A 13963-nucleotide genomic window follows, 5' to 3' on the forward strand; every position below is an offset into this window, starting at 1 on the left:
CCTTAATTTAAAAATCCATAAATTGTCTTTACTCTTCCCAATTCATCTTGTTCATCTTTAAAGACATTTTTTAAATGTATGAACTGTTCTTACAATCTTAAACACAAATGCATAGCAGCCTTATTCCCCAATTCAAAGGAATGTCTATTCACTATGAAAATACTTTACCAAACTTCCTAGTATTTGGATCTTCTCCCGCAAAGCATCCCCAATCTGTCTCACTATTTCTCCTCGCTTCGGAGCAGGAACCTAAGAAGAGAATGGAATCTTAGCATCTGATTCAAAGTGTAAACTTGTATCTGCAACATAGTATTCGACAAACACGCTCTAAGAGAGCTAAATACAAACCCAACAGACGACTTTCTGATCACAGAAACTGTAATTATGGCATATCCCTAACACCAATCCCAGAGCCCCAGAAAACATCATCCAGATGATAGGTTTTTGGAGAGTAAGGGTCTGTGCCAAGTACAGAGAGAAATTCTGGAACTGAACACAATGACTCTAAAAAAGCTTAAAATACCTTAAATACCAGTAAACCTTTAGGATTCCCAGTGACATTTTCTTATGGGTCAAACTGACTGCATAGCCAAATCCTAGATTCAGCTGATAAAACAGTATTCCATAACCCATTCAAATTATGATTCACTCACTATTTTCTGAGCACCTACTATGTGACAGGAATAATGCCAGGCACTGGGGCAAAAATGAACGAGGCGTTCGTGGAGCTAATAATCTTACTGAATCTTACTTTAAGTGCAATGGGAAGTCTTTAATGGTTTTTAAGGAGATGACTTGCTTTACCTTTTTTTCCCCCAAAGATTTTTTTTTTTTAATTAAGTAAGCTTTAGGTCTAAACTGGGGCTTGAACTCAAGACTCCAAGATCAAGAGTTGCATGCTCCACCAACTGAGGCAGCCAAGTGCCCCCGCTTTGCCTTTTATTAAGATCGCTGTGCAGGGGGCACCTGGGTGGCTCAGTCAGTTAATCATCTGAGTCCAGCTCTTGATTTCGGCTCAGGTCATGATCTCAGGGTCCTAGGATCAAGCCCCATGTCAGGCTCTGCACTCAGCACGGAGTCTACTTGTCCCTCTCCCTCTGCTCCTCCCCCGCCCCCACTCTCTTTCTCTCTCTAAAATAAATAAAATCTTAAAAAAAAATCAACGTGGGATAGGTAGAGCATATATCAGAAGGGAAAGAGTAGAAGCAGGGAGACCAATTAAGAACATACTCTAGTAGCCTAGGCCAAAGATTACAGTAACTTAGTTGTAAAACTGAAGCAAGGGAGACTATAAAGTAGATTCGGGACTATTTTGGAAATAGAACGGACAAGACACAGTAATGGAATAGGTGTGGGAAATGAGGGAAGTGCAAGAACCACGGATGAAGCCCAGGTCTCTGGCCTGAAGTACAATTCCTGAGACAAGGAAGACTCAGAAGCGTCAGGGGTTTATGGAGGTAAAGAGCACATACAGGTGGGCCACAGGAAGTTTGAGATGTGATTCACAAGTGGAGACATGACTTCCTCAACTGTGATCATCACTCCCCTCCAGCTCTTCCCAATTAACTCTGCCTCTTCTTCAGAGGCAACTCTAAGGATGGCTTCCCGCAGGCTGGAGCCAGTCCCGCACCCGCTTAAGAGAGGGCTATCACAGCACTGCTCACTGCTCAAGGGCCACCATCTCCCAGAGCCTGACCCAGACCTCAGGGCTCATCTTCGCTCTGTTCTTCCCAAATAGATCACTGGGTTGTGACAGATAGAGCGTTTCTGGAAGGTAACTTGGCATACCATTAACATTTAAACCATTCCTACCCTTTGACTAGGTAATTCCATTCCTGGATATCAAGCATATACAGAAGTGTACAACAGTAAAGGCCCAACACTTAATCACATGCCCTTTTCTAGCAGAGACAGACCAACCATCTTAATGTCCATCAACACATGACTGGTTAATTACAGAACAGCTATAAAATGGGATACTTCACACTCTGCAAAGAGTAAGGTAGATTCATATGGGAAAACTTTCAAGAGTTGTAACTGGAGAACAGAAAATAGCAAAATAATGCATACAATAACTAATCTTTTGCTTATATTTGAAGAAATATACAAGATGTTAAGAATGGTCCTTTCTGGGGAATGGGACTTTTTGGGGGGATGGAATTGTAACAGACTTCCGTTCCCCACATTCTCTATGTCTACAACATTTGCCATTTTTACAATATATGCACTCTTTTGAAAACAAGAAACAAAAATTGCTGTTACCTGAATTAGCACAGATCCTATACACTTCCTAGAGCATGGGATGGGCTCATTTATGTTTCAGTTAAGTTTAGCATACAGGTTTCTAAGTTTAGCAAACTGGTTAATATCAACCAGAATGGCCAATACATATGGCCCTTTACACTGTATTCTGTGTATATATTATTTGGTCTCTAACCAATCATTATTGCACACTTTCTATGTGCCAGGGATACCAGGGAAGACAGCTACAATTCTAGCCTACTAGAAACCAACAACCCAATGGGGTGGTGGAGACGAGAAACAGGTGATTTCAATCTCATGTGGTGAGTGCTGTGCTGGAGAAGCCAGACTGTCCAAGGGGAGAACCTAGCAGTGTTAACTTAGTGGTGCTTGGGGTTAGCGAGTGGGGAAGGAGGCGGCTTTCTGAAGAAGTTTAAAGTTGAGATCTACGACCTCAAGCATGATTGGTCCTTGCCAGGTAAAGACGCAGAGAAAGTAGAAGAAAATTATGGGCAACAGGAAACTCAGCATATGCAAAGGCCAAAAGGCAAGAGAAAATATGGAGGATTTCTGGAAAATTTAAAGGGTTGTTAAAAGGAAGAGAGAAAATTAGGGGCCACAATGCAAAGGACCTTATAAAGGATCCTCCAAAAAATACTGGGAAAAATCACTAGAGGGTGTTAAATGGTAGGGGGGAAATCACAGTGCATTTTTTTTTTTAAAGATTTTATTTATTTATTTCAGAGACAGAATGAGAGATAGAAAGCACGAGAGGGAAGAGGGTCAGAGGGAGAAGCAGACTCCCTGCTGAGCAGGGAGCCCGATGCGGGACTCGATCCCGGGACGCCAGGATCATGACCTGAGCCGAAGGCAGTCGCTTAACCAACTGAGCCACCCAGGCGCCCCACAGTGCATTTTAAAATATCACTCCAGGGTCACCTGGCTGGCTCGGTGCATACAGCGTGCAACTCTTGATCTTGGGGTCATGAGTTCGAGTTCCACGTTGGGCTTAGAGCTTACTTAAAAAAAATCACTCCAGTTATGGTCTAGAAAAGAGATCAGAGGGAGACAAGATTCACCCAGGAAGACCATTAGGCAAGACAAGGATGGTGACTTGTCTCAATTCCAAAAACAGCAAGAGAGATAAATGTAATTTCAAATACTCAAGACTTGCTAACTGACAAACGGTAACTGACGGATTCTCAACCCTGGGTAGATAGAAGAATCACCACCCCTAAAACTTTTGGGCTAGATTCCGTCCAAGACCATTCAAATGTAGAGCCTCTTCATTTTTGTTCCAGCCTCCCAAATGACAGGATAGAGTAGTAAGAATTGAGAAAGCCAGAATTAGGTCTGGGGAGAGGGAAATGAAATGAAGGCAGAGTAGGCAACAAGATAGCCCCATCTCCCAAGTGAGCTCGACTGGTCCCAGCACAACAGACCATTCATAACCTCATGCCCTCCTGAGATGGGCAACCAGAGTCCTCATCCCTGCACACTGCACCTGTAAAGTCACATTTAGAAAAAGCATCCCGGATAGCCACGAGGAAGGAATTACCAGCGCTGAGAGAATTATTAGCTGAGCCTTTGGGGTAATAATATGAGGAAACCCATGTTGAAGAGCTTCCATGTAAATGGTATTCCTTTATTCAGTTACAGATGGCCCATTAACAGTTGCCTGCTCTCACTCTGGCTCTTCCTCACCAGAGATGGATGGGAAAAATGGCACACCGGGGACGCAGAGGAGCCTAAATCGGTGGCATTCCGGCCTGAAACCGGTTCCCGAGAGAGAGCAGCAGAACCAGTATTCCCATCCAGATTCTCTGTGCTTAGGTATAGTGAGGAGAAAACAAATCAGCGTATATAATCTATCTTCCTATAATTTTATACTTTTTCCTTAAAGAGGAACGTTCCCGCTGAGAAATTCCAGGCCTAACGCAAATGAACTCATTGAAACGGTGGTTTATCCTCACACAGGCAAGGCCGGCCAAAACCCATCACGGCCAAGCAGAAGCAGCCCCACGCGAGTAAGGAGCCCGGAAGGTAAGTGCATAGACCAGGAGGGGATGAGCTTTGCTCTGTTCTTGTTTGAGGCACCAGCAGCCTCTAAGTCACTGCCCCATTGGCAGGAGCCCCGGAGGCGCAGTTAGGAAAGGCTCTGCCACTTCGCTCAACTTTGAACTCAAAAGTGGGATCCCCTACTGACTCCACTATCACCCAGGACAACAACCCGTTCCCACTTGGCAACCTCACTCTACTGGGAGATCTAAACAGTCCAGGAAGTAGGAGAAAGCATGGTAGGTGCAGAGGTGGGCACTGTTCAGTGAGAGCAGACTGCCAAATGCAATCCTCAACTGGAAAATAGCAGCAACAAAAAAGTAAAGCACCCTACTAAGGGAAGCATCACAATGTCAGCTGCCAGCCCTAGGGCAGAGCCAAGACTGATCTAAAAACCAGTTCGGGAAAGGCAAGATCCTGAATCACACACACCTTTTAGAGACGTTTCTGGTCACAGGTTTCCCTGGCATTCAAAACAGCGTATGCAAACAGCAAATCCTAACACAAATTATGGACTTTAATTGATCAGCATTAGCTCTCCCACTGTAACCAATGTATGGCACTAATATAAAGACAGTGCTAAGAGGGAAACGTGCTAAGTGTGATGAGGAGGTACAGGGACCCCATTTGCTGCTCATCGCTCTGCTGACAGGGCTCGGACTGAGCCAGAACGTGCCACTTCAGCATGAGGATTATTTTGATCTGAAGGCAACCAAGGCCACCAGACTCAGGAAAAGCTTTTCTCCTCCCCCTTAACTGCCTAAAAGAACTTACGAAGGGGATCTGTGCCAAGAAGCAAGTTATTACCACAGATCACTTTTATAAGGATAGAGAGCTAGCTGCATGGCGAGGAAAACATTTGTGTACCAAACATTTGCTCCTCTCACCTTCCTGTGAATTGCCTTCCCCCCACCCCAAGGAGCCCCAGAGCTTTGGAGGCATGGAAGCCTAGGAGTCTGGCTGCCCTTGGGTCTTGGGTCTTTCCTCACTGCCACCCCTTCCCCGCCCCACAGGAGAAATTAAAATGTTTTTCTCCTGTGAATCTGTTTTGTTGCCAATCACTGGACCAGCCACAGAACAGAGAAGTGAAAAGCAAAAGATTTTTCCTCTCCTATACTATAAACCTAAAACTGCTCAAAAAAAGTGTAATGAACTTTTTTGTAAATACTTCAGGCTGGGATGCAGTGCCACGATAGGTCACAAAATTTTACGCATGCCTCGTATAATAATCACAACTATGAAACACATAAAAGACTGTAAGGAAATCCACAAAATCTAACTCCAATATCCATTCTGTATAGAAGAGGATGAGGGAAGGGGATTCAATGTGATTATCTTAGTGTTTCATCCAATTTTGAGTAAATATTACTTTTTAGGATTGTATTTATTTATTTGAGAGTGCATGAGGGGGTGGGGGAACAGAGGGAGAAGCAGGCTCCCCACTGAGCAGGGAGCCCACCCCAAGATCATGACCTGAGCAGAAGGTAGCTGCTTAACCAACTGAGCCACCCAGGTGCCTCAAATATGTATCACTTTTATGATCAAAAAGAAAACAAAAATTATTTTGCAAACAGTGAATGACACTGCTTTGGACATTTTTCTCTAAGTAGGATGAACTTTATTTACTAAGCACACAGTTTACTTTTGGAAGTGGCGTTTTACTGCTCAGGGATATTTTTTTTGTGCTACGCCAACTTACTGCCAGATTTGGTTCAAGTACAGGAATGATGTTCTGTTCCTCTTGGTTTGCACAGAGGCAGCCTCCTGGCTGACAACTAAGGGGCATCCAACTCAGGGCTCTCTGGGAGAGCTTGCCCCTCCCCAAGTCACCCTAGCAATCTTTGATTCAGAGAAAACACTGGCTCAGCAGTCCCAAACCCAGCAGCATGTGGGTGCCTAGCTCAGGTATGGAGGTTTGCAATGGCCTGGTTCGGCAGCAGTTCCAATGATTAACTCATTTAACCCTCACCATAACCCCAGGAGGTTGGCAGGCCTGGTCTCCTCTTTTTACAAGACAAAGCACACAGAAGGGAAGTCATTTACCCAAGGGTAGAACTGGGTTAAACCGTCAGGATGTTCTTCTACCCTCAGGCCTATAATCTTCGGTGATAGATCGAACGGGCTATTCGGAGTGGGGGAGGGGAGGGCGGCTTGGGAAACGCAGGCTACCCCAGTTCTTCCCTCTCTTCTCCAGAGCCCAGTCCTCACCTAGGGACAGCTCCCTGTGGCCCAGCCCAGCTCCTACACTGGCTCGTATTACCCCAGGGGGAGATGATGTGGGAAACAAAGGCAGAAGAAAAATGATTAAATTTCCTTACTACCTAGAGCCCACTCACAAGTTCTTGAAAGAGGCAGAGTGACATTCCTCTAGGGATTCAACCGCCTCGATGTTAATACTTTGCTAAGGGCAAAAGGCAATCTTAGCCCGACCCTCCTCCCAACCAGGATCCTGTAAGTCTAACGTATAAAAATTCCTTTGGAAACTTCCTTCATCTCTAAACCCCCCCAAGATACGTGTTGGCAATCATCCCCCAAGCATATGGCCCACCGATATACACCTGAAGGGTCTCATGACTAAGGTTTTATTAGACAGTAATAAATGACCTTTCCCCAACAATAGGAACACACTCAAGGTCCTGGAAACCTTGCTTCCAAAATTCCTTCGAGACTTCACGCTATCCCTAACCCCCTCCCAACTTGAAAGTATACAACGGGCCACTGCTCATGGCCCCGGTGCTGCTCGTTCTGCCCACGGATCAGGCTTTAATAAAACCACCTTTTTGCACCAAAGACATCTCACGAATTCTTTCCTGGCTGTCGGCTTCGAACCCAACGTTCTTTCCTACATCAGAGACAGACGGGGGGCGGGACACACCACCCGCTCCAATGCCTGATCAGACTGCAGGAACTCGACGCCCTGCCCTGCCCTTTGAACTGGGACTATCAACCAACTGCAGAGATACTCCCTCCCACACCCCCAGCCCCCAGCCCTGCATAAAGCTGACTGGAAGGAGGGCGGGGGGAGAAGCAGCAAAAGGGTGTTGCAGCAGACAGTCCCAATTAGGAACTTAAACTCCAACTGGAAATAGTGTTCATAGCTGAGGTGTATGCTACGTCAGTACAGACTTTCAATCCACTTAAAATCACCGTTTATTGAAGGCCAAAGATGGAAAAGGCACTACCTGGGACTACAGCAGCAGGAGATTATCACAGCCCCCAGCAACTCCTACTGCAGAGAGCACTGACTGCTCTTTAGATTTTCTCTTCTCTCCCTGCAGTTACCATAGGTCATCGTGCCATGACCTTCACACTCACCTCTGCCCAGACTTTCCAAGCCTCCCTCGCTTTCTTCACCGTTTCTTCATAGTCAGCCACACTGGCCTAAATTAGCAAGTAGGGGGGAGACAAAGGGAAAAACAAAGGGCAGTGAGGATCCCCTTCTGAGAACACCCAAGATTTTTGGAGAAGAATGGGAGTATCTCTAGGTGACCCTCATATTTGTAGTTTAGGACAAATTTCACAGCCTATGCTTCCCAAACACTTGTAAGAATCCAGTAAAACAGCTCAGAATCCAGCTGTGGTTTTTAAAACAATGCCCCTAGAAGCGAGGTCCTTCAGCCTCATCTGGGGACAACACCTGAGAGGTCAGAAATTCAGAACCGTGGGCTCCAACCCAGACTTCACAGGTTAGCGTCTTCGCTCAATAACAGGTGATTCAGAAACATGGCCTTAAATGGACCCCCCGACACGACTTTTGTTTCCCCTTTTCTAGGATACCCAACCTAAAGAGTGGGCAGTTTCTCCCAGACATTCTTAAATGTCCTGTGAAAAAAAAACACTTTATTCTTGGACTGTGCGACTCCATACTGCTCTTCATCACAGGCACAAACTCCACTGGCAGTTTGTATTAAAAAAAGCAAAACCAAAAAACTTACCTGTCGGACTCTTGCTATTGGTTCATTGTTAGCCGGACAATAGGTCGTGATAACCTTCAAACAAAAAGAAAATGAATGCTATCTATAGAAAATGAAATCCCTTCCAAAATGGGGAAACAGACCAAATGGGAAAAAAAGAGGAAGAAATTAAACTTAGATACCATATCCAAACTTGGAATTTTTACATTAACTTCTATTACAAATAGGTCGCTTACAGAGCTTTCATTTTTGGACCTAAACATTCAGAACCACTTTTTGCAAAACGCAGCCTTGCCATCTAAACATTAGGCGTAAAAGCAGTAGTCTGATGTAACCTGTTACTTCACCTCTTTTTCCACAAGGAACACACCAAACTGACGAGTTTCACTTACTCTTCTGGCTCTTACTCTGCCCTGGTCAGAAGGTGAAAGAGCCAACAGTGGACAACTATGGGAAAGGCCTATCTCCACACAAACGGCAGAGATTAGAAAGAAAAAAAAAAATCAAGGCATAGCTAGATTTTCAGGAGAAAGTAATTTAACCAGGAACCTAATGACATGCCACAGGAAAAACAGGCTCCAAGTGCCAACAGAAGAGGGGATTTAGAGAATAATTAAAAGCACCTGCATCTCCTACAGTCGCAGATAACCGAAAGGACTGTTTCCTCTAACAAAGCAAGTTCATTATATCACACTCGACAAACTTTGTGGCATGTTATGTAACATTTCCTTTTTGTGTTTTTCTATAACATCTTCTCATAAAAGCTTTCTTTTGTACGCAGCTTTCAAAAAAATCTGAGCGGTAATAACCTTACTTTTCCATCCTATTCTGTAAAACACTTAATTGCGCTTTCACCGAGTGCCAGTCACGGTGTGTGGCTCTGGAAATAAAGAAACGCTGAAAATCCTGTCCTCGAGGAAGCTCAGCGCCCAACAATTTTAACAGGATATCAGCAAGTCCGGGCTTGCAAACTCCGACAAAGGATTTCAGAAAAGACAGTATAAAACGAAGGCAGAACATTACCTGTGGACACGTCACATCAGAAGAGCCAGAGTCAAGCACAAAATTGAGATAATTTCCCAACGCTAAGCGTGTGGCACTCCTCACGACCCACGGGAGAACTCTGCCATAAGGCTGTAAGCGTGTGTGGGAAGTTCAAGCCCTTCCAGCTCCAAAATGACACTGACTTCTCCACAGCACACAAAAGACCTAATAATCTAAACGCATTTTTTAAAGCGCCCTACACAAGCACACGTTTACCATATGGCTTCAAAACTTGCCACCCACTACAACCTTGCACAGCGGCAGCGGAGATGGGGGGGCAGGGCTGGGCAGGGACCGCACTGAGGCCGCACAGATTTCCCGCACGCCCGCATACCTCTCCCCGGCCTCCCCAGCTTCCATTATACACGCCCTCGTTTTCCTCGCGGAGCCCGAGCTCCTTCAGCCAAGCGTACTGGGCCTGATTGATGAGCAGAGTGGACATGAAGGCGGCAGGCCTACTCCAAGGGCCCGAAAGCTGGCTTCCCCTCGCGACGTGCACACACAGCTGGCGAGGAACGCGCCACATACTGAGCCCGGGAAGCGCGGCGTGCGCGCGCTCCCGGGAGCGGCTGAAATAGCGCCCCACCCCCCGCCCGGGAGAGCCCATTGGGCAGGCCGGGCCCCGCCCCCCCGGAGCACGCCCCCCCCCCCGCCCCCGCCCCGGCCCAGGCCAGCCTGGGTCCTCCGGAGGCGCGCGGAGCTCGCCCACGCCTGGAACAGTGGCGTGCCGCTAGGAGGAAGTGAGAGGGCTACTGCCATCTGGTGGAAGAGGCCGCGAAGCGCGGCTCCGGCTAGAAATTCTTTTCAGCAAAACACTGGTTCTAAAGTACCCTAGCCTTAGAGCGGGGCTTTTCGGGCTGTCTCATGCATGTAATCACCTGGCCATCATTCTGCTTCGGTGGCTCTGGCCTGGGGTCTGATAATCGCCGTTTCTAACCAGCTCCCAGGTGATGCTGACGAGGCTGTGTGCGTGAAGTAGCCAAGGGAGGTTTCTTGGTGGAGGGAGGGAGAGGGTTGTTTTCACTGCCTCGTTAAAATACAAATTCGAGTTTTCTAATTAATGAAAAAGGTTAAGTGATGATACTGCCTTCTCAATATCCTGCCAGGGTATATTCTTGCTTTTGATGAATAAAGACAGTTTTGATCAATTCCCCCCTTCATTCTCCATTACTTCAATTTTCCTCTAATAGCCTTTCCATTCCCCCCTCCCCCCTCCACGCTTAACCATCCCATCTCCCATCTCATTCCACAGTAACTAGGCCTACCCTATATAAGGGAAATACTAACATCTCTATCAGCATGATTTGGATGTGGGTCAAAAATATATAGGCAAGGGCGCCTGGGTGGCTGAGTCCACTGAGCATCTGACTCTTGATTTCCGCTCTCATCCTGATCTGGGAGCCCTGAGATCATGTGGGGCTCCCAGCTGGTCCGGAGGGGGGGTGATTGTCTGCTTGGGATTCTCTCTCCCTCTGCTCCTCCCCCTGCACGAGTACCCTCTCGAACAAATAAATATTTAAATGTGTGTGTGTGTGTGTGTGTGTGTATATATATATATATATATATATGCACTCTCTGTGTGGCGCAGTTGGTTGAACCTCGGACTCTTGGTTTTGGGATCTGGGGTTGTGGGATGGATGGAGCCCCATGTCAGGCTCTGCACTCAGCATGGAGTGGGCTTGGGACTCTCTCTCCCTCTCCCTCTGCCCCTCCTCCCCCCTCAAATAAATAAATTTAAAAAAATACACACACACACACACACACACACACACACACCCCACTCTGGAATCGAGTTAATAGGTCTCTCAGTGATTCCCAACATACCTTTTAAAAATATTCCTTCTAATTGCTGGTGGCCTTCCACATGGCAGCCAAACACACTAAGTTACTTTGTTTCTATGCCAAGCCTGTTTTCTTCCCACTGTGCTTTTGTCCTTTGCTATTCTCTCCACCTGTGAAACGTCCACCTCTGCATTCAAGCTTGAGCTTTATCTGTTCCATCGTTACGGCTCAAACAATTTCAACAAATACTCTGGCATATCAAACACCTACCAGAAAGTATAGTATGGGCTGGATATACAGGAATGATGTTTCTGTTTATACATGTTCATTTTTACCTGTTCATCCTTGCATGGCTCCGCAAATCTCAGCATTGTAGCAGGCTCACCATGCACTTACATGAATGAATGAACAAATGAACCTACGCATACACCTGAGGAGCAGAAGGCATAGACACCTTGTCCAGCACTGGTAATTTACCGACAGCCCAGCTACTATCTTCGTCTACCCCTAGGACTGAAGCCCTAATTTCCATAGTTCTAAATCTCAGGCTCTTTTTTCCGCCTCAGACATTTAACTGAGAATTTAGTTCTTCTCACTTTCTGGCTGCTAGCAAGATTCCATATACATATATCCCAACACCACAGTCTTCCTTCTCCTCCGTTTAATTCAGAAGACATTTACAGATGCACTAAATTTTAGGAGCGATACATAATGCCCTTGAGGAATGTTAGATTCTTTCTCTTCACTATGTCAAGTAGAGAAGTTCATGGCTGTCTCTCTAAACCAGTTATAGCAAAAATAGACACGTTGAAATGGAGATTACGTCTCTTTCTTCTACCTCCGTTTTTCAAAACTACTTATCCCTGTCCAATAGGAGGTCAGGAAAAAAATTAGAAGCAATGAATTTTGATGGGGCAGAGCAGGAAGAGATAGAATTAAATGATTCATGAGAGCACATTTCATATATGAAAAAGAATTAAGTGAATCATATATAAAAGCATATATAAAAACTGCAAAGCCTCATAGAAATGTCAATGTACTGACTGAACTCAGGGCACCTTGAAAGTATTCTGTATTAGAAGTGGCGAGTCTGCAAAGAGCCAATCCTGCTTTCCAAATGACTTATCAAAGGCATCATAGCATAGTGATTAAAGCAAGGACTCTGGAGTCACAGCATTGTAACAAATGAACAGTGCTTATGATGTGATGTCCTCAGTGAATGCTAAAAGTCTTCATTCTTCAAAGATAGCTACCAGGAGGCAGAGGGATGTGACCTGAACACACATGCTTGCCCCAAGGCAGCAGTACATTACAGAAATCTCCACCACCCAGGATACAATTTCATTTTTGCAAATGCAAAACCTGATTTGTCAGAGTGTGGCGAAGTGACACTATTGCTCTGGGCAAACTCATTAATCAAGCTCACAAAGAAATGATGCTACAACTACAATGCTGGCATATTATTTTATAGGGAAAATTATCTTCAGAAAGGACCAACAATTCACATCCTATAATCACTGCATTCTCTCCCAGGATACAAACTACCTAGCTGGTTGTTTAATGAGCCCAGCATCAGGAGAGTTACTGATTAATAATATATGGTTCCAGCTTTTTTTTTAAATTTTTTTAAGGATTTTATTTATTTGAGAGAGAGAGAAGGAGCAGAGGGAGAGTGAGAATCCCAAGCTGACGCCACGCTGAGCACAGAACCCGTCGCTGGGCTCAATACCAGGACCGTGAGATCATGACGTGAGCCGAAACCAAGAGTCAGTCGCTCAACCGACTGTGTCACCCAAGAGCCCCCGATTCCAGCTTTTAATAGCATCAGGCTAACATAGTCTCCCCAGTGTCTCAATTAAATGATAGAGTCAATGCAATCCCAATCAAATACCAGAATTGGCTAGCAGATCTCAAGTTTAAATGGAAATGCAAAGGATCTGGAACAGCCAAGACAATTTTGGGAAAAATGAACAAATTTACATTACCTAATTTTAATAATTATTATACAATTGTACAACTATTATAAACCTACATAATCAAGAGTGTCACATTAGTGTAAAGACAGACATAAAGATTAATGGAACAGAAGAGAGAACCCAGAAATAGATTCTCACATACATAGTCAATTTTCAATAAAGGTGACAAGGAAATTCAATGGGGAAAGTATAGCCCTTTCAACAAAAGGTACTATATTAATCGGATATTCACATGCTAAAAAAAATGAACCTTGACCTTCACTTCACATTCTATACAACAATTACCTCGAAATGGACCATGGACCTAAAAGTAAGAACAAAAACTCTAAAACTTCTAGAGGAAAACAATGGAGAAATTCTTTAGGATGGGGAGGTGTTCTCTGCATTTTATAATATTTAGCTGCATCCCATACCACATAGTAAAACGTTAATTATAGCCTGAAATTTCACTCCTACCTCACATCATACAGGATCAGCTCCAAGGGGATTGCAATTCTACGTAGGAAAGATAAAACAATAAAGTTGTGTAAGAGTTAGAGGAGACCTGGAGTCAAGACTCAGTTTAAATAGCGTAGCTGCGTAACCCCTTTTCATTGACAAAAAGGGACTGGACTAGGTCTTAGATCCTAAACTCACGTTTCAAAAAATGTATACGCATTCTTTTCCATGCAGTCTAGAAACTTATCCCAAGGAAATAATAAAACAAGTCTGTAAAAAATATGTGCTAATTGCAAAATTGGCTACAGCTTAAATGGACACCACCAGAAACTAAGTAAGTGATGGTATCTCTAGGCAACCGAATGCTAGGTAGTCCTTAAAAAGGAGCTAGAGCTTTCTATTTTGGTACAAAAAGGTGTCCAGGATAAAGTGTTTCTTTTTAAGATTTTTTTTAAGTTTTTTTTTTTTTTTTTTTTAGTAAGTACAATCTACCCCCTCAAAGTGGGGCGG

At 44.8% G+C, this 13963-nt stretch overlaps 1 protein-coding gene across 2 annotated transcripts in view; it reads right to left on the reverse strand.

Annotated features, from left to right (window-relative positions):
• Positions 1 to 9796, reverse strand: part of ALDH7A1 (aldehyde dehydrogenase 7 family member A1) — a 42581-nt gene extending 32785 nt beyond the window's left edge. For both annotated transcript variants that reach the window (XM_028103677.2, XM_088023246.1), the window contains exons 1-4: positions 9592 to 9796; positions 8235 to 8288; positions 7615 to 7680; positions 169 to 249 (exon numbers count right to left, since the gene is read on the reverse strand). In XM_028103677.2, coding sequence (XP_027959478.1) covers positions 169 to 249; positions 7615 to 7680; positions 8235 to 8288; positions 9592 to 9783 — 393 coding nt within the window. In that variant the 5' untranslated portion in view covers positions 9784 to 9796. The remainder of the gene's footprint in view (positions 1 to 168; positions 250 to 7614; positions 7681 to 8234; positions 8289 to 9591) is intronic.
• Positions 9797 to 13963: the final 4167 nt, after the last annotated feature.

This window comes from Eumetopias jubatus, unplaced genomic scaffold (assembly GCF_037043125.1).
Source record: "Eumetopias jubatus isolate StellerSeaLion01/CBP00866 unplaced genomic scaffold, mEumJub1_p1.0 scaffold_5, whole genome shotgun sequence".
NCBI classification, from domain to species: domain Eukaryota; kingdom Metazoa; phylum Chordata; class Mammalia; order Carnivora; family Otariidae; genus Eumetopias; species Eumetopias jubatus.